The following is a 20,870-nucleotide window of genomic DNA, read 5'->3' on the forward strand; positions in this document are numbered from 1 at the left end:
CTTGCATAGATGGAATCTTGCTTTGTTGCCCAGCCCGAAAATTTATAAAAGAATTAAAAGTGATTTATGCATCATTACAATATTGCTGTATTTTATATTTGTTCATATATTCAGCTTTCCCAAAGAGCTTTATATTTTCATGTGATTTTATGTTGCTGTCTAGCGTTCTTTCATTTAGACTTGAAGGACTCCCTTTAGTATGTGTAATACAGGTATAGTGGCAACAAACTCCCTCAGCTTTTGTTTATTTGGGAAGGAACTTAATTTATTTTTCATTTTGTGGGACAGTTTTGTCAGATGTAGTCTTCTTGAATGGCAGACTTTTTTCTTTCACCACTTTGAATATATCATCTTACTTCAACATGCAAAGTTTCTGCTGAGAAATTCACTGATCCTCTGTGGATGCTCCCTTGTACATGATGAGTCACTTTTCTCTTGCTGCTTTCAAGATTCTCTCTGTGGCTTTTGGCAGTTTAATTAGAATATGTTTTAGCATGAGTATCTTTGATTTATCCAATTCAGAGCTTGTTAAGCATCTTGAATTTTTATGTCCATTTCTCCCCTCACATTTGGGAAATTTTCAGCCATGTCCCTGTCTCTGTTCTTCTCAGACTCCCATAGTGCATATATTCATCTGCTTGATGGTATCCCATTAGGTTCTTCCCTTTTCTTCATTCTTTTTTCGCTTTTGCTCTTCTGACTTGATAGTGTCATATGATCTATACTCAAGTTCACTGATTTTTTTTTTCTGCTTGATCAAGTCCGCTGTTGAGTCCCTCTTGTGAATTTTTCAATTCAGTTATTGTATTTGTAAGCTCCAGAGTTTCTAGAAATAGAAACTTTTAATAGTTTCTGTTTCTCTGATTCTGTTGTTACTTTGTTCATACATCCCTTTCCTGACTTGTTTTAGTTGTCTGTTTGTGTGCTGTTTTAGCTCACTGAGCATCTGGCAGGTGATTATCTTGAATTCTATGTCAGCTAATTCACAGATCTTTTCTTCAGTGTGGATTTCTGGAGCTCTGTTTTGCCGCTTTGATTGGGCTATGTTTTACTGTTTTTTTTGGCGCCTTGTGTTCTTCTGTTGAGATCTGGGCATTTGAAAAGATAGATCCTCTCGGTTTTTATCGACTGGCTTCATGCAGGGGAAGATCTTTTCCAATCAGCCTGGATAGTGATTCTTTGGACCTCTCAAACCATTGCTGAGAATGCATCTTCTCTGGGCCTGTGCATGTAATTTCACGGTTAATGAGACTTGCTTCTATTTTCCTCTCAGAAGTCTGTACATTAATCTCTTCCTCCTCATGGCATCCATCTGAGGTTCTGCTGTCTTCCTGATGCTGTAACAAGCCCCTGTGCTCTCTTTTGTTTTCAGTGGCCCCCAATCTGGCATCCAGATTATACCCTCTTCCTGTTAGCACTCCAAGTTAGTCCCTTGGGCAGCCCCTTACAAGCCAGAACATTGGGTGCACATTTTCCTCTTCTCTTTCCTTCTTGATGGAGAAGCTGGAAGTTGGGAATTTTCCTCCAAATTACTCCATGTTGCACTGGGGTCAGGGAGGAGCTAAAGTGGGCAAAAAGCAATTTTTGCATTGATGTCGCCTTCCTTAGCTTTTGCTTGCATGGGTGCTGCATAATTAATGGGCTTCTGGAGTTACAGAGGTAACTTGGTTTGTATGTTGTTGTTAAGTCAGTGTTTCCACGGGGAAAAGAGAGTCTGAGGCATTCTGTTCCACCATCTTACTGATGTCACTCCCTGTACATGTTTAGTAAAACCTCCAGTCATTGCTAGAATATTTCACTTGATGTTTTGCTATGCCTATACAATAATCATAACTGTGTTACAATAAGAGGTTGCATTGGTAAAGAGGTAGATTTTTGGTAACTCTGTTAAAATTTAATCTTAAATGTCTTAAATGTAGCTTTTTAATAAACAGATTTATTCTATTTTTATGCATGGTAGGTTGAATATGGAGTGATATATAATTTTAATCAAAACTTGCTTCATTGACTGGTTTATTTTTGACCTCTCAAGATATTTTTGAAATTAGTGACTATGAATTGTGGGTAATGCTAGAGTGACATTTTGTTAATAAGAAAGGTTTAGTAGAATCTGAATTATATTCTTGAGCTTCAGATATACTCTATCATTTACTTAAGCCGTATAAAACAGAGGGACAGTATCCCTGGCTATCATGCAAGATGTTACTGTAGATTTTAGAGAGATCTGTGGCTTTTACAGGCTGTGCATTTTGTAGGTATGTTCTAGACCTAAGGATCGAAGGCTGAGAATATTATTTTTGGAACCTACTTGATGTTTTGGGTATATCAGAGAAGGCACTATGTTACGTGACTGAAAAGCCAAGAAGAGGACGTGGATATGGAGCAGGCAGTTTTCTGATTTGTAAACGGAATCAAGTAGAACAAGAAAATTAAGGGGAAGGTTGAGGGAAAGGGAGAGCTAAAATTGGAGCGTCTGGTGTGTTTTGTGTTTGAGATGCGTTGTTTCATTTAACCAGTCACAAAAAGTGAGTGAGATATGCATATTCTTTCTATTTGACCACTAAGAAAACTGAGAGAGGTTAATAGTGGTTAAGAGGCAGCATTGTGTAGAATGATTCACAGGGTGGGTCTTGAATTCATACATACCAACATCAGAATCCCTTCAAGTTGTGGGCTTAGGGCACATTGCCTAAAGTTCAGTTTCCTCATCTGTAAGACATGGTAATAGTGCTTACATAATAGGATTCTTGTGAGGATTAAATGAAACAGTGCATGTTGCATTTTTAACCTAATATCTGGGAAATTGTGAGATACTCAATAGGAGCCATCACGAACATTATTCTTATTTATTTATTTTCGTTATTTAACATGGCTTTCTGAGGTCTCATGCCTTGTCAATTGTGTATGTGGTAAGTGGTAGAAGATACTTCAGATTTTAAACTCTGTTTTTTGTCTTACCAAAGCATGTATTCTTTTCATTGTAGGACCACTAGAAGTTTGCGAGATTAGGGGAAATATGAGATAGAGAGTGACAAAAACAAGACTGAAAAGTGTTAGTAAGGTTGGGCGTGGTGGCTCACGCCTGTAATCCCAGCACTATGGGAGGCTGAGGCGCGTGGATCACCTGAGGTCAGGAGTTTGAGACCAGCCTGACCAACAGGGCAAAACGCCATCTCTACTAAAAATACAAAATTATCCAGGTGTGGTGGCGGGCATCTGTAATCTCAACTATTCAGGAGGCTGAGGCAGGAGAATCACTTGAACCCGGGAGGTGGAGGTTGCTATGAGCCGAGGTCGCACCACTGTACTCCAGCCTGGGCAACAAGAGTGAAACTCTGTCTCGAAAATAAAATAAAATAAAATAAATAAAATAAAATAAAATAGTAAAATAAGTAATAAAAGCGGCCATCTGTTGATTGGCTGCTATATATGGGTTAGATGTTTTATTTTTATTTCATTTAACCTCATTTCACTAAGTAGCTTGGCCAGGATCACAGAGTCAGTAGGGCAGGGCTTGGGTGGGATCTTAGGTCTGTCTGATTTCAAAATCTGTGCTCTCGTTGTTAGGCTGTGCTATCTCCCCATAGGTAAAATGATGAGGTGACTCTGACTTGAAAGGGAAAGAGAGCGGATCGTTATTCAGTTTTTAGGCACATATGATGATATGGGTTCCATTCTTAAGGAACCTAGTGAGGGACATTGATTGAACAAAAAATGTAAAATTATATTGATGTACATTAATTACAAAGAAGGATTGGTTTCTGCGGTAGAGAGGACTGAAGGGAATGCCAGTGGAATGCTGAGATGAATCTGGAATTGAGAATTACTCAAGGAAAACGTAATCAAGAAGTTGTATCACTCTTCTCTGCCCCCAACAATTAGAGGAAAGAGATACAGAGCAAAAATAGTGGGTCATTGACGGTCAGTGGTGTAATGTTGAAGATTTAGCCAAGACTTTTTAGCAGTAAGTGGTAGAATATAAATGCAATGAAAGGACAGTCATCATCAGAGGAGGACCACAAAGGAGAGGTCTGGAGGATGTGCCAACACTGTAAATGCTGCCATTTTTGCTTAAGGAGAGTAAAAAAGGAGAATGGGGTCATGGTGCACTCACTGTTGTAGATGGTTCGGGTAGTCTGGAATGAGGTCATTGCCTGCGAGTGCTAGTTCATTCATTACACCTGCGCTTCCAGAGAAGGGGCAGTTGTGTGCCTTCCCAAGAGCCCTCACTAGATGAGGCCCTAAGGGTCTCGTGGTTAATGTTCCTGCCTGGCAAATGGACCAGGGTTCCTGCAGACTTTCCTAGCAGCCTTAAAGCCTGGGTCTCTTCACCTGGAGGTTATAAAGCGGCATGTTCTCTTGTTTCCTTTCTGAAGTCTTTAAAGGTTTATAGGATTCTTTTAGTGGGATTCTTCTCTTCTGTTGCTTCAGCATTTCGCTTTCCATGTGTGGAAAGGACATGTGTTGGTTTTATATTAATATAATCATTGGACCCCATTGGATTTGTAAAATGTGGGACATTTTGATCCTTCATAATCTTTTTTTCTTGAAAACTAGGAATTTTTGTTTTTGGTTGTATAAAGCATCTTTTCTTACATACAACATCCTAATACTTGGCCAGTTATAAGTCTGTTTTAAAATTCTTTATGTATAGCAACAGAGTCTGAGATACTTGGGATAGCCAAAACTGAAATGCAATTTTGTTTATGATTAAAACCCGAATCTTTAAAAATTTTCACAATTTTGCACAACAAAACAAAATAGAATTTTTTTAACTTTCTTTTTTTTGAATATATAAATAATGACCAGTACAAATGTTACTAGAAAGCATGCTACTTCTAGATCCTTAAGTCACTAGCAGATAGGATGTAAGGATATAGAATAATGGTCAGCAAACTTGGCCCTCCTTCATTTCTGGAAATCAAGTTTTATGGGAACACAGTCATACTCAGGTACATATTGTTTAGGTTGAGATCATATGGACCACAAAGCCTTAAATGTTGACAGAGAATGTTTGCCAAACCTTGGCATTAGAGAAGCAATTCTCCACATTTTTGGTCCTCAGATCTATACTCTTAAAAATTATTGAAGGCTCTAAAGAGTTTTGATTATGTGGGTTATATTGGTTTAATTCATTTAAAAATAACAATATTAAATTTGCTTCATGTTAACACAAATAACAATTTTATGAAAAATAATTTTACCCTCAAAACAAAAGCATGAGTGAATTGCAAATTTCTTTAATTCCTGGCTCAACAGGAGACTGTTATATTTTCGTATCTGTGTCTACTTTCATTTTGTTGCTGTGTGTTCCGGTTGAAGGATATGAAGAAAAACTGAACTTACACAGATCTGTAGTTGGAAAAGGGAAGAGTATTTTAATAGCCTATTCAGTTAACTGCGGATCTTCTTTGCTGTTACACCGAAGATATTTGGTAGTTTCTTAAAGATAAGTTTCAGTGTAAAATCTGAAAATATAGAAATAAAGTTATTGTATTGGAACTTTAAATCCATTGATCAATCTTGAGCTTTGAATGGATGTTGTTCATGCATAATTTTCTAATGTGTTAGTAGAAAATGGGAAAATATTGGTTCACGGAATCATGCAGATCTTCCCAATGTTGATACAAAATGCCAAAAAAATCACATTTGTTAATGTCACCATGGGTCTTCTCAGCAAAGCCTTTGGGCATTGGGAAGCTGACAGAACCAGTGCAAAGTGGGGACTTGGTTCCACCATGCGTGTGTTTCAGTTTACATAGCACCATGCAAAATGAGCCTCTACTGGATGCAAGTTTTATAAAATTCTGATTTCTGCTTGCAAGCTCATTTCTATCATTAGCAACACATACTGTTTTTGGTTTCCCTTGAAAGTATGGACTCTATTTATCTTCAAGAAAATGTTTGTCAAATACTGAAGCTTGAATAACCATAGTTTGTCTTCAGTTGTTCTTTTAAGTTAAAAAAAAAAAAAAGTTCCATGATCAGAGCAGCCAGTATAGTTCACAACTCAAATCATTGCACAAGTGTTTTTTTGAGACAGTGTTTCCTTTGTTTATAGCAGCAGTTACTTTATGTGTGCTTCCCATTATTTGTACAGGATGTTAAAAAGAAGAGTACTCAAGAGTCAATTAATATTAATTTTTACTGCTTCATTAAGGATATTCTATAGTGAACCTTCCCTCTCCCCTCCTCCTCTTCCTGTTTTTCTTCCTCTTCCTCCTCCTCCTCTGAATGAGCATCCTTGGCAACAAAGAATACAATGTTGAATAGTTTCAATTTGGTGCCATTATCTTGACTCATGCTCAGGTGCCGGTGGTTTTACCAACCGTGACCATTGCTTTTCACCATTGGTGCAAATGCTGGTACAGTGCAAAAGACAAATAACATCTCAGTACTTTCTTCAGCAATTTTATGAAAATAGTTTGACCTCATGGACCCCTCTGAAAGGGTCCTGGAGACCACTAGGGGTCTGTGGACCACACTTTGAGAATGACTGGTATAAAAGGTATAAGTACCATTTTATATAAGCAGATGTCTGCCACTTAGTATATGTTGCCTCCTTTTATTCTTACAGTTATAATTTAAGAGGGTCCAAATAATGTTAACAGATATAAGTCTGCTTCTTGCAGTGGCTAATAGAACTAATGAGTCTTTCAGATTGAGTTTTTACAAAAATCTGTGATAGATTTATTTTTAAAAAATATGTGATAGATTTATTTGTTTGTGTTATTTTATTGCTCTATTAGGTTTTGAAAATGTAACTTTTGAGTACGTGTATCTGGTGAAATAATCTACAGTTGGATTTCTGAGCACACTTACTCTTCTGAAATGATAGATTGGGAACATAATTATTAAACTAGTTTATGATGACAGTTAATTACAAGTTTTCATATTCTTGAACACTTACCCAAATATAGAGGAAATGTATTTGAAAATTACTTGATTTCTTGTTCATATGTATTAACTGTGTGTGTGTGTATATGTTCACATTAATAAAAAATGTTGCAGACGATGGAATTAAGTTATTTACTGAAAACAAGTTTTAAACACTTGCACTTCTGTGGTTGACCACTAGATGTCATGAGTGCCATGGGAGCGTTAAGAGTTACCCAGGGCGGGTAGAAATGGAAGGTTGTAAGCTCATAGACCTTCACATAGTTCACTGTTTCCACATGATCAATGCCAGAGGAACCTGATACAGTGTGATATATAGAAGCAAGGTACAACTGGAATAATGAAATTTCAAAAATAAGCCCTTTTAAAGGAGGGTTGTAATCGTTCTATTGGGCATTGTAAATGCTTCAGGTGCACTTGATACTGCTGTTATGTTCCTGGCTTTTGGGTCTTTCTCTTTTTTATGGAAAGATGGATTGAACTTCAATTTAAGAATATTCGGTAATCCCTCTCAGGACATACTGTAACAGCTGGTATTTTTGTGTTGTAGTAAATTGATTCCATACAACAGTCAGTAATAATTATGGCTGCATTCCGACAAATTCCAAAGCATTTTCAATGAATTTCGCCAAAGAAAATAACATCATTACTACAAAAATTTAACTCAGTTTGAAAGTTAAACCTAGCAACTTTGCTTCATTCCACAAAATACAAAGTATTACTGGTTAGGATTCTGTCAAATCATGTACTCGTATATGGTCTGAGGAGATGATTACTTTGTAGTATGTATACTTAAAAGATAATTGCTTTGTAGTAAATAACACAGCTTTGGAAAAATTTAACCTTGAGTGTTCATTATGAAATAAAAAGCAAGAAATGCGAGAGCTTTTCGTATGTGGCATAGATGAACAGCAGCAACACCAGCTCAAAAGGATGTTTTGATGTGGAATGTAAGGTCTTCAGTATTAATGGAATATGAATGTTTCAAACTATATGAAATTCTAATTGATATAAGCATATGTTGTCTTATTATATGGTGTGTATGGTTTATAAATGTGAAACATTGTAAGTTCTTTAAGCTGTGTAGAAAGTGATAGGTTGCATGGTATAGATGGTATAGCATATGTGCAATCTATACCATATGAGTTTAGGCTTTTCTCGTGACATAAAGACCTTAAATTCCATATATATACACACACATATAATAAATACCTACTCACATACATACATACATATATATTGGCCTAATGTTACAAATGTGTCTGCAGACATTTTAGAAATTTTAATTGATTTTTGTTTTTTTCTATTAGCAAAACAAAAGTCTACTAATTAACTGTGTTCTTTAAATTATACAGTCTTTTTTTTTTGACTTTGAATTACTTCATTTCTAGCCTTGCTTTGTACAAGGAATATTTTCCTGTAGTTGAATCTTCATCCTGATTTTTAGAATAATTTGTGAAGGCAAAGCAAAGTTGCTTTCAAAATTATTAGAAAAAACAGCTCCATACATGTGCATTAGTGAAATCTTGCCTCACATGTTTAATTTTTAACTTAGCTATATTTTCATTTGGTATTTCAAATAACAATTCTCATATTTTAAATTAGCACTGTTTTCTGTATGGATGTGTATGCATGTTTTAACTATGTCAGCCTTTGCAGTAACATAAAGCAAAATTCAAGGTATTGCAGCAGATAGTCTGATCTAAAATAATCCCTTTGATGGTGAAGTTTTTAATACTAATTTTCACTTTAACAATTAAAAAACAAATTTAGAAGGCTTTAATAGAATCTTACAGTTTGGATTTTTAAAAGTAAAATTTGGCAAGTTCATTTCTCTTTATTCTGCAGTTTGAATCAGCAACTTTAAAGGCTTTAAGAATTGATGTGAACCAGTTTTTCCAGTGTTTCCAATGTTTTCTTGTTGTTGTTAATATATGTTAAAAATATGCTTCTAAATTACTGAATTTGCTTTATAGAGAATTGAGGAAAGTGTGTTAAAAATGAACTGAAAACACATTGTGTGGTTCTTCTGATTTCTACAAAAATGTAAATGGAGTACTTTTTCCATTATTAGCCAGGGGTGATCCAAATTTAAACCAGATGGCCTCCCTCTAGGTGTTAGGCCAATGTAAATTTTAATCTTGCTACTTTCTTTTATGTTTTCGTTTTATAATCTCATTACCTGAATTAAAAAAACCCTAACAACCAGTGTTTCTTGTTTATTTACCATGTGTCAGACACTGCATTACATGAGTATATTTAATTACCGAACAGTTCTAATTTACTCATGTCTCTGTTTGCGTATAAGGAAGTTAAGGCTTAAGAAGATGAAATTCCTTGCTGAAGATCACAGAACTAGCAGCATTAAAGATTAGGTCAAACTCTAGATCCCTTGTTCTTAACTAATATGCTCTACTGCCTTTACCGCTTATCTGAGGATAAACACTAGTTAAGACAGTTACTGAAAAAAGTTAATATTTTTCCAGATACAGCAAGGGTTAGTTTTTACTAAAGGAATTTACTTGTGTATGCTAGCTTGGATTGTTAGATTTACTTTGGATTACTAACATTTCTGTAAATCTATAATAACATCTTGCTTCCATTCTAGTAAATATTCCTTCAAGGTTAGTTGCAGACTTCAGTTAGAGAACCATGCATTTGTCATATTAGGATGAGCTATTTAAAAAAATACAATTAGGCTGGGTGCGGTGACTCACACCTGTAATCCCAGCGCTTTGAGAGACTGAGGCGGGTGGATGACTTGAGGTCAGGAGTTCAAGACCAGCCTGCCCAACCTGGTGAAACCCCCGTCTCTATTTAAAAAAAATAAATAAATAAAAAAATAAAATTAGCCAGGGTTAGTGGCAGGCATCTGTAATCCCAGCTCCTCAGGAGGCTGGGGCAGGAGAATTGCTTGAACTCAGGAGGCAGAGGTTGCAGTGAGCCGAGATCGCACCACTGCACTCCGGCCTGGGTGCCAGAGTAAGATTCCGTATCAAAAAAAAAAAAAGTTAATTATAAGTTTCTGACAATTTATATAGTCTCTGTTCTACGTTTAGAAATATAGCTGAGAATTATGGTAACACAGGGAATGAAGTTGAGAATGGCATTGACTTACAGAAGCTTCTTAAAATTATCCATGTATCCAGTCAGCATTCCACAACCCAAATGTAAAAATCTTTAAGGAAGCCTCAACACACACATTCAGAATATTCACGCTTTCAATCAGAAGTTGCTCATCAAGACCAGAAACTCTCACAGTTCGTGTTTGCATGTGGTCTGTAGAAAAAATTCTGAAGAGTTGTGATGTCTCCAATAGTGATTGGGATGAGAATTTTGAATTAGTTACAGAATGTTGTGATTTGGTGACAGTCCCTTTTTTAAAAAGATAAATGTTTCTTTCCTTTCTAGAAACGGCTTACAAAATATACAGATCTTGGTAGACAACGTGGCTGCAGGCTGTTGAATTGGAATTCCCTGTGGCTGTCTGAGGGCAGGGTGTCTGGAGAGCGGTCGGCTGACCTGTTCCTACACCTTGCATCATGCCAGCTTTGTCAACAGGATCTGGGAGTGACACCGGTATGTGACCCCAAGAGGGGCAGTTCTTATTCCATCTTTGCTTAAATCTTGTTCACAGTGAAATACAACATTGCTTTAAGCATTCAGGCAGATCATACTTGTTTCTCTGTCACCAACTCTAGGGGCATGAGATCAACTCAGGGATGCCCTCCTAGGTAACAGTTACTGGAGGACATGGGCTCCCTGCCTCTTTCTCCAGGTAGTGATGGCGTGTGCTGATGCTCTCGTTCTGTCTTGCTTTTAGAATAATTCTGTGCATTTAATTTAAAAAATTAAGCATTTGAAACTTACAGAAAAGTATGGCAAATACTGTGATACCCATATTATCCTTCACTCAGTTGTATAACAGGTAGGAACTGTTTGCCACACTTGATTCTGATTTTTCTCTTTTTTTCTTTAAGAATTAAACCATTATCCTTACCCCAGTTCTCTGTTTTCTCTCTGTCACCAGAGGTAAAACTATCCTGAAATTGATATATATCGTTAAGGGATTCAGTTAAAACTAACAAACATTTCATGTTATTATCAGTTATAAGACTTTGAGATACCTAGAGTAGATATTTCTAAGAAAGGAAAAAAAACTCACATGCACGCATGTGTACATAAAATCCTCCCCTTCTGATCTGATTCAGGGAAGTAGAAGTGTGGTGGTAGATGCCTCTTTGAGGTCCTATTCTGGACCAGAATCAGCACTTTTTCAAAGTGTAGAATCCTGGGATGCCTCTAAGAACTACTAAAACAAAATGTAAATGGGGTTGGGGGCCTCTGTCATGCATTTTTAAAGCCCCTTGAAAGAACTGATAACACAGTATGACGAAAAGGAATGTTCTCTGTTTTATATGGGGCCATCCTGAATTTGGTTGATATAGCTCTCTAACCAGCCGAGATGACTGTCTCAGGCGGGACAATTACAATGACTGGTGCTATAATCTCAAAAATGCCAAAACACAAATTCAGTTTTATCTTGTATTATGTTACACTGGCATTTTCATTTGCACTATTTGCAAATGTAATTCTTTGCCATTTCGGGCATATCCGTAGTTATATGTTGGCAAGTTTTGTCCCGTCTTTTTTTTTGTTTTGTTTTGTTTTTTTTGTCTCATCTTTATCTATCAAGAATGATTTTTTTTTTTTCCATTATGATTTACACTGAGGATTCGTTTTTGTCAGCAAGAAGTTTGATTGTTAAATTACGTAAAGCTTTTCTTTCTCAAGACCGTAACTTGGAAGTCAGACCCTTTGGAAATTTTTTTCTCCTTTTTAGGTTTTATATAGTCCCACATTGTGTTCTACTTTATAAAAATGAATGATTTAACTTTCCATGGTGCTTTGGGAAATTATGGATAAAATTTATGTGAACCATAAATTTACTACAGTTGTGTAATGAATATGTTTTAAACCTTGCTGTTCACCCCAAATGCCTTAGTTTAATTGAATGCAAAATATTGTTGCTTACATATTACTTGAAGGAGGATTAAAATGGAGTATTTATAGTTTATAAGGCAGTTTAGATGTCAGTCATGAAAAATAGCATAGGCTATCAAGAATTTAAAAAGGGCTTTTCCACACACAGACAGCTCGCTTAGTGCAAATCTAAAGTGCCAATCTGAATGACACCTTGCTTTATGATGTTTTTTGACCTTATCTCCCCACAAGGTTTGAGCGAAGCACAGAAGACAAGAGTCTCTGCATTTACAGAAGCCGCAAAGTACGGCGTATGCATCTGATGTTTGCAACTGGCCAGTCAGGGGTCATTTTTCCCCTAAGCAGCGTTGCTTAGCAGTATGGCTGATGTCATCCTGTTATCAGGTTTCCAGGGGAACAGAGTTAGACTCAGACCCTGGTGCCACAGGAGCAAGGCACCCGACTAACAGCAGCCTAGATACATGGATTGCTCATTTGGGAAAATACATTTCGTGTAAAACTTTTACTACTCCTTCTTTCCCTTCTTGCTTATTTCACTAAGAAAAAAAAAAAATCTTATTATACAAGTAATACATAAAAACATGCCGCTTTCCCCGATCTCATTTTTTTTTTCTCCGTTTGATAAGTAGCCTGTAAGAGTTTCCTGTTCATTCAGTACTTGCATGTATATGTCATAAATACATGGTTCTTGAGTCTCTTTTCCTTTTCTTTTTAGTCACAGATTTTGTTATGCCCTATTTAGTATTATTCAACTTTTTTTCTACACCAAACTATATTCTTGGAGAGATATTCCCATGTTAAATATAGAAAAGTGTTTGTGTGTTTACACATGTTTATCTATAATCTCTCTATACATCTATATATTTATCTCATTCTTTTAAACTAATGCATACTTTTCCATCATATCGCTATTTAGTGAACCATATTGCTGTTAACGAAAGCCTGGTTTTGCTCCTTTTGTAAATTTTTTTGGAAGGGAAGATGTACACATTTAATGATGTCAAATTGTCTTCCAGAGTGGTTAAACCACCAAATAATCTACGGTCAGGGTATTAAAGATCCTTTCCCCTACATTCTTGGCAATATTAAATATTGTCCATCTTTATAAGTTTTACCAATCTGTTGGGAAAAACATGAACTCTTAAGTGTGAAATGTGCATTACTACTGATAGCTAGCGTATTTTCATTTGTTTCATTGCCATTCCTCTATGATTCATCTATTCATATCTCTTCCCCATTGTTTGTACTGGTTTATCATTTTCTAATTTACATGCAGAATGTATTTATATTTTGTATATTAATCCTTTGAGCCATTATAGGTTGAACACCATTTCTTCTGGTCAGTCATTTGTCCTTTTTATTCCTTAAATAATAACATTTCTTCTATAATAGTTGAAAACTTTTTTGTAGTCAAATCAATCTTTTCTGTATTGATTTGCATGCTACTTTTCTTCTGCTTAAGAAGGACTTTCCTATGCCAGGATTATGAAGATATTCTCTAAGATTTTTAGTAGTTATTTTAAAGATTTGTTTTTACACATTTGAAATTGTAATCCAACTGCAATCTATATGTGGAGCATGGCAGTAGAGTCTAATCTCATCTGATTTTATTTTTTCATGTGGCCCACCAAGTAATCCCCAGATCACTTATTCAATAGTCTGTTCTTTCCATGTATATTTTTAATATCCCCTCTATCATAATTCAGCATTACATGTATGTTCTATGTTCTCTTCCTTGGCTGTAATGATCTGTTGATTATATTAAATTTTTTTAATAGATTATTTTTTAGAGCAATTTTAGAATTACAGAAAAACTATGAAGACAGTACAGAGTTTCAATATGCCTTGCCTTAGTTTCCCCTGTTATTAGCGTCTTACATTAGTATGGTAAATTCATTTTAATTGGAGAAACGATATTGAACATGATTATTAACTAAAATCTATACTTTATTCAGATTTCCTTCATTTTCCGTTAATGTCATTTTTTTTTTTTTTTTTTTTGTTCCAGGATCTCATTTGTAATACCATATTACATTTAGTTGTCAACTCTCATTAAACTTCTCTTGGCCATAATGGTTTCTAAGACTTTAGAAATCAGGCACAGTGGCTGACACCTTAATCCCAGCACTTTGGGAGGCTGAGGTGGGTAGATCTCTTGAGCCCAGAAGTTTGAGACCAGTCTGGGCAACCTGGTGGAAACCACATCTCTACTAAAAATACAAAAAATTAGCTGGGCCATGGTGGCATGTGCCTGTAGGTCCAGCTGCCTGGAAGGCTGGGGTGGGAGGATCACCTGAGCCTGGGAGGTCCAGGCTGCAGTGAGCAGTGATCGCACCACTGCACTTCAGCCTGGATGATGGAGTGAGACCCTGTCTCGAAAAAAAACAATGAAACAAAACAAAAAACAACAAAACCCAAAAGACGGTCGTTGATTTTGACGACCTTGAGAGTTTTGAGGAGTTCTGGTCATGTATAGTGTAAGGATTCCCCTCTCCTGGAATTTGTCTGATATTTTGCTTGTGAAAAGATTGGGGTTATGTGTTTGTGGGGTCAGGTCACAGTGGTGAAGGGCCATTGTCGTCATATCACAGTGAGGGTACATTCTATCAACTCGATTTATAACTGTTGACATTAATGTTGGTGACCTGCCTAATGTACTGTTTGTCAGGTTTCTCCACTGTAAGAATTACTCTTTTTTTCATCCTTTCCATACTGTAATCTTTGGAAAAAGTCTCTCTATGCAGCCCACACTTAGAGTAGCGTGTGCCGTTTCTCCTCCTTTAGGGTAAAGGGGCTATCTAGATTATTTGGAATTCTTTGTCTTTTCTCTCCCATTTATTAATTTATTCAATCATTCAGATCAATATGGAGTCATGGATACTTATTTTGTAATTTGGGTTATAAGCCATGACTACTTTATTTTGTTGCTCAAATTGTTCCAGCTTTGGCCCTTGGGAGCTCTTTGAGGTGGCTTCTTTGATAACCCCCATCAACGTGCGCTCATTTGTTTTTATCACTTCCTTACTTTTGATACTACAAATATTCTTGGCTCATCTTGTATATTTCCTGCCTCAGTCCTAGAAGTAGACATTTCTCTAAGGAGCTCTCCTTCCTTTCGTTGGGGAATGGGCTTAGAAACCAAGATCTGGGCAATAGGTTTGCTCATCGCTACTGGAGTGTTGTTTCTTTTTCCTTTGGTTTCGTTTCGTTTCTTTTCTCTCCTCCCTCCTCTCTCATCCCTCCTCCCTCCTCCCTTCTCTCTCCTCTCTCCTCTGTCTTCTCTCTTCTTTCCCTCTCCCTCTCCCTCTCCTTTCCTTTCTTTTTTCTTTTCAATTCTTTTCTTCTTGGTAGAGATGGGGTTACCCTGTGTTGCCCAGGCTGGTCTCAAACTCCTGAGCTCAAGTGATGCTCCTGCCTCAGCCTCCCAAAGTGTTGGGATTACAGGCATGAGGCCCCGCACTCAGCCTTGGAGTATTGTTTCTTTTTTTTTTTTTTTCTTTTTGTTTTTGAGACGGAGTCTTGCTCTGTCACCCAGGCTGGAGTGCAGTGGCGCTATCTCGGCTTATTGCAAGCTCCGTCTCCCAAGTTCATGCCATTCTCCTGCCTTAGCCTCCCGAGTAGCTGGGACTACACACGCCCGTCACCATGCCTGGCTAATTTTTTGTATTTTTTGTATTTTTTTTTTTTGAGGTGGAGTCTGGCTCTGTTGCCCAGGCTGGAGTGCAGTGGCCGGATCTCAGCTCACTGCAAGCCCCGCCTCCCGGGTTCACACCATTCTCCTGCCTCAGCCTCCCAAGTAGCTGGGAGTACAGGCGCCCGCCACCTCGCCCGGCTAATTTTTTTTTTTTTGTATTTTAGTAGAGACGGGGTTTCACCGTGTTAGCCAGGATGGTCTCGATCTCCTGACCTCGTGATCCGCCCGTCTCGGCCTCCCAAAGTGCTGGGATTACAGGCTTGAGCCACCGCGCCCGGCCTATTTTTTGTATTTTTTTTTAGTAGAAACGGGGTTTCACCGTGTTAGTCAGGATGGTCTCGATCTCCTGACCTTGTGATCCGCCTGCCTCAGCCTCCCAAAGTGTTGGGATTACAGGCGTGAGCCACTGCGCCCAGCCGGACTGTTGTTTCTTTAAGGCTCTTTCAGCTGATGAGCAAAGAAATGTATGTGTGTAGGTTAACCCATGCGTACACACACATAAGCATATATGAACATTTCTATGTGTAATCATCTGTAACTATACTAAACTAAATATGAGTTCTCATTGATGTTTTCAACTCTAATCATTAGCAAATAGATCATTGTAGCCTCTTCCCCCTCCAACAGTGGAAAACCTGCTACTACCATCCACCACAGATTTACTTAATTGTTCAGTCCCAGTGTATGTGTACCAGTATAGCAGTATCAGAATTGTTAACCCATGGGAAACAACTTTTATTAGCTAGAGAGTTGATTTTATTTTTATTCCCGGGATAGTGCCATAGTATCTTTATAGTTTTTAATCTTATGGAGTCAGTCCTTTCCTGCATAATACCTATATTAGTTTCAGTTTTGTAATTTCATTATGATTTATACAAGCATCATATAATGTGAAATATAATATAGGTACAGAAATGCACATAAAAAACCTTTATAAGTAGCGTTTTAAAAGTGGTTATAAGCCAGCATCCATGTGACCTGGTCATATCCACGTGACCAACATCCACCTAGGTCAAAAATTCCAACACCTTGAAGGCAGCCTGCGTATCTCTTCTCAGTCACAGTCTTCCCAACCCCCTTAATGACTCCTACCTCACACTCCGCGTAAGGCAGAGTTTATGATTTATATAAGCATTCATAGGCAATATGGTTTAATTTTGCTGGTTGAACTTTATAAATGGAATTATACCATAAGAAGTTTTTAGTTTGAAAGTGAATATTTATTTAGAATGAAAAAAAATGAAAACACATTGTAAATTTTCAAAAGTGGCTACATATAACAAGTATTATAGAATCCAGGAGAAAAGTATAATTTTAAAAAAAATTAACTCCCTGACACACCTCCATAAAGCTTTTTCTTCTATATTTTTGGCTGTCTACTCTTTGCTTGCCTCTTCATGTGTACTATTTTCTTTAAGAGAAGAGAAAAGCAATCCAATCCATCTTACATTACCAATCAATTTGTGTGTGTGTGTGTGTGTGCGCACGCGTGTGTGTGTTTTAAGTGACAGGGTCTCACTCTGTCGCCCAGGCTGGAGTGCAGTGGTGCAATTGTAGCTCATTGCAGCCTCAAACTCCTAGGATGCTCCTGCCTCAGTATCTCAAGTAGCTGGGATTATAGGTGCATGCCACCATGCCTGGCTAATTTTTTTTTTTTTTTTTTTTTTGTAGAGACAAGGTCTTCCTGTGTTGCCCAGGCTGGTCTCAAACTTCTGGGCTCAAGTAATCATTCCACCACTGGCCTCCCAAAGTGTTGGGATTACAGGTGTGAGCTATTGTGCCTGGCCTTACATTGATTTTTGAATGTTAAACCAACTTGCATTCTAGGGATAAACCCAATTTGGTCATAATTTACTGTCCTTTTTATATATTTCTGGATTTGGTTTGCTTGTATTTTGTTTAGAATTTGAGATCTGTGTTGATGAGTGAGTTCAGTTGTAATTTCACTTTTTCATTCTTTCCCAAATTTCACAAAGTCATGCTGGTCTCGTGTAGTGTATTGGGAGGAGCCTTTCCTCTTCTGTGGAAGAGTTTGTGAAAGATTGAAATTAACTTAGGTCAGCTGTACCTGGGAATTTTCTTTTTGATATGATTTTTGGTAACTAATTCATTCATTTTAAAAGTTAAAAGAATATTCTAGCTTTCTGTTTCTTCTTGAGTCAATTTTGGTGAATTACAGTTTTCTAAGACTGTCTATTTTATCAGAATTTTCAAATTTTTTGGGAAAAATTATTCATATTATTATTACTTCATACCTGTAGTTTCTATATTGATGCTTTTTTTTTGTTTTTGGTCCTGATGTTGGTAATTTTTGCACTCTCTTCCTCTCTCCTCTTAATTTTGTGAGAGTTTTGTCAATTCTATTAGTCTTTTTAGATGTAAAACTTACGGCTTTATTTTCTGTATTGTACATTTGTTTTTATTTCATTAGTTTTTAATGTTCTTTTTCTAATTTCTAGAAATATTTTGTTTATGAATATTTAATCTTTCCCTTTTCCTAATGTTCACATTTAAGACTATTTCTCACTAAGTTTTATTGGCTTTATTTGTGGTATAATTTAAAACTGTTTTCTAATTTTATTAAGTGTTTCCTTTGCTTTAGAATTTTTGTAATTGATTATTTAGAATAAAAAATTTGCATAAGAGGTTTTTTCAGTTTTTGTTTTTGTTACTGATTTTTTAACTTAATTGCTTTGTGGTCAGAAAGCTGAATTTGCACCATTTTAGTCCTTTGAAATTTGTTTAGACTTATGGCTAGACATATGGTTAATTTCAATAAGTATTCTGAAAGTGTTTAACAATAGGTATATTCTGTAATTATTGAGTGTAGTTTTCCATATGTGTCTATTAGGTCAAGCTTATTAATTAAGTCATTCAAATATTCTGTATTCTAATTGATTTTTTGTTGTTGTTGCTTATTCTTTCAGTTACCAAGATAAGTAGTTTTAAAAATCTCCCTCAGCGATTATGGATTTATCTTGTAGTTCTATCAGTTTTTGTTTAGTTTATTTATTTATTTGAGACAGAGTCTCTCTTTGTCGCCCAGGCTGGAGTGCAGTGGCACAATCTTGGCTCGCTGCAACCTCCACCTCCTGGGTTCAAGCAATTCTCCTGCCTCAGCCTCTGGAGTAGCTGGGACTACAGGCATGCACCATCATGCCAGCTAACTTTCTGTATTTGTTTTGTAGAGATGGGGTTTCACCATGTTGGCCAGGATGGTCTTGAACTTCTGACCTCAAGTGATCTGCCTGCCTCAGCTTCCCAAAGTGCTGGGATTACAGGCGTGAGCCACTGCGCCTGGCTTTCTTTTGTATATTTAAATATGTTATTTTGTTGGTAAATTAAGCCTTTAAAAAAATTTTATATTGAAGTGTATACTTTTTTTTTTCTGTTAGCACTGAGTGGCTTATCTTTTTCTATCCTTTTACTTTTCTGTGTTCCTGATGTATTGATAGAGCTCTTGTGAATTGCTTGTAATTGAAGCTTTTTGGGGTTGCACCAATCTTTGCTTTCAACTAGAGTATTTTCAATACAGTTAACATAATGACTGACTTTTAAAACTTAAAATCTGCCATCCCATTTTGTGCTTTCTCTTTGTCCTATTCTTCCTTTTTTTCTGTTATTTTTATCTTCTTTGGATTGATTAGAATATCTCTATCATTTTCGTTTTTCCCCTCTAACTTTCTTGATGTTAGAAATTCTCTTTCTGTTCTTTTGGTAATTTCCTTCAATATTACTTGAATCCTTTATTGTAAAATTTCAGCATTAAACACTGCCTTTGTTGTCACCATGGACAAGCTAAGGACCTTAAAAGACTTCTACTTCATATGTTCCCAACTTACATGCTACTGTGTCATGTATTTTCATTCTCTATTTTAAATAAAAAACCCAGACCTTGAAGATATCATTGTCACAGTTTTTTTTTTTTTTTGACATGGAGTCTTGCTCTGTTGCCCAGGCTGGAGTACAGTGGCTCAATCTCGGCTCACTGCAAGCTCTGCCTCCCGGGTTCATGCCATTCTCCTGCCTCAGCCTCCCGAGTAGCTGGGACTACAGGCGCCCACCACTATGCCCGGCTAATTTTTGTAGTTTTAGTAGAGACGGGTTTCACTGTGTTAGCCAGGATGGTCTTGATCTCCTGACCTCGTGATCCACCCGCCTCGGCCTCCCAAAGTGCTGGAATTACAGGCGTAAGCCACCGCGCCCAGCCCATTGTCACAGTTTTATATTATCAGTATTCATTTAGAGTTCCTCACATATTACCATTTTCTTTGTTTACCTCCAACTCACAACTCAGCATTTTCATCCACCATGGTTTTTCCATCTGCTTACAGTAAAAATCCTTAGAATTTCCGATTTTGAAGGTCTACTGCTATCAAACTGTCTCTGTTATTGCTGAAAATGTTTTTATTTGCGCTCATTCTTGGAAGTAGTTTTTACCAAGCACATAATGCTAGGTTAGCAGTTATTATTTTTTCCTCAGTGTGCTGAAAACAAGAAGCAATGAAATTATATATTCAAAGTGGCTATTTAAAAGTCAGTTGTCAGGCTCTGTCTTTGGAAGTAATCTGGCTTCTTTCTCTGGCTGTTCTTACTATTTTCTTTTTTTCTTAGCTGTCTGCACTTTCACTATTCTGTGTCTAGGTGGAATTTCACTTTCTATGCCTTACCCAGAATTCATTTGACCTTTTGAATGCTTATATATCCGTGTATTTTGTGAATTCTGGAAAATTTTCAGCTGTTAATCTTTTAAAATGTTATCTGTACTTCATTCTTCCTCTCTCCTATCATTCTAGTGTGCCAGTTAAATATGCGTAAGACATTTCTTCTATCCCTTATCTTTCTTATCCCTCTTATTTATTTCAGTCTTTTTTGGTCTTTCCATCAGCCCTTTGAGTAATTCTCACCTATCTTCTGTTTGGTTAATTCTTTTTTGAGCTTTATTGATCTCCTTTACATGCTGGGGTTAAGTTTTTAATTTCAATGATAATTTTTTATTTTTTATAAGAAGCAACTGCTTAGTTCTTTTTCTTTTCTTTTTCTTTTTTTTTTTTGAGATGGAGTTTCACTCCGTCGTATAGGCTGGAGTGCAGTGGTGTGATCTCAGCTCACTGCAACCTCTGCCTCTTGGGTTCCAGTGATTCTCATGCCTCTACCTCCTGAGTCTGGGACTACAGGCATGCGCCACCACACCCGGCTAATTTTTGTATTTTTAGTAGAGACGGGGTTTCACCATGTTGGCCAGGCTGATCTTGAACTCTTGACTTCAGGTGAT

General features: G+C 36.9%; 1 protein-coding gene across 3 annotated transcripts in view; it reads left to right on the top strand.

Annotated features, from left to right (window-relative positions):
• The window catches only part of MPP7 (membrane palmitoylated protein 7), a 292,930-nt gene that overhangs the window by 91,473 nt on the left and 180,587 nt on the right, over positions 1 to 20,870 (top strand). For all 3 annotated transcript variants that reach the window (XR_003121129.1, XM_025396590.1, XM_025396588.1), the window contains one exon: positions 10,309 to 10,476. Coding sequence is in view for 2 of the 3 variants with exons in the window: in XM_025396590.1 (XP_025252375.1) it covers positions 10,440 to 10,476 (37 nt within the window). In the remaining variant the exon portion in view is untranslated. The remainder of the gene's footprint in view (positions 1 to 10,308; positions 10,477 to 20,870) is intronic.

The sequence above is a fragment of the Theropithecus gelada genome, chromosome 9 (genome assembly GCF_003255815.1).
Source record: "Theropithecus gelada isolate Dixy chromosome 9, Tgel_1.0, whole genome shotgun sequence".
Classification (NCBI taxonomy): Eukaryota; Metazoa; Chordata; class Mammalia; order Primates; family Cercopithecidae; genus Theropithecus; species Theropithecus gelada.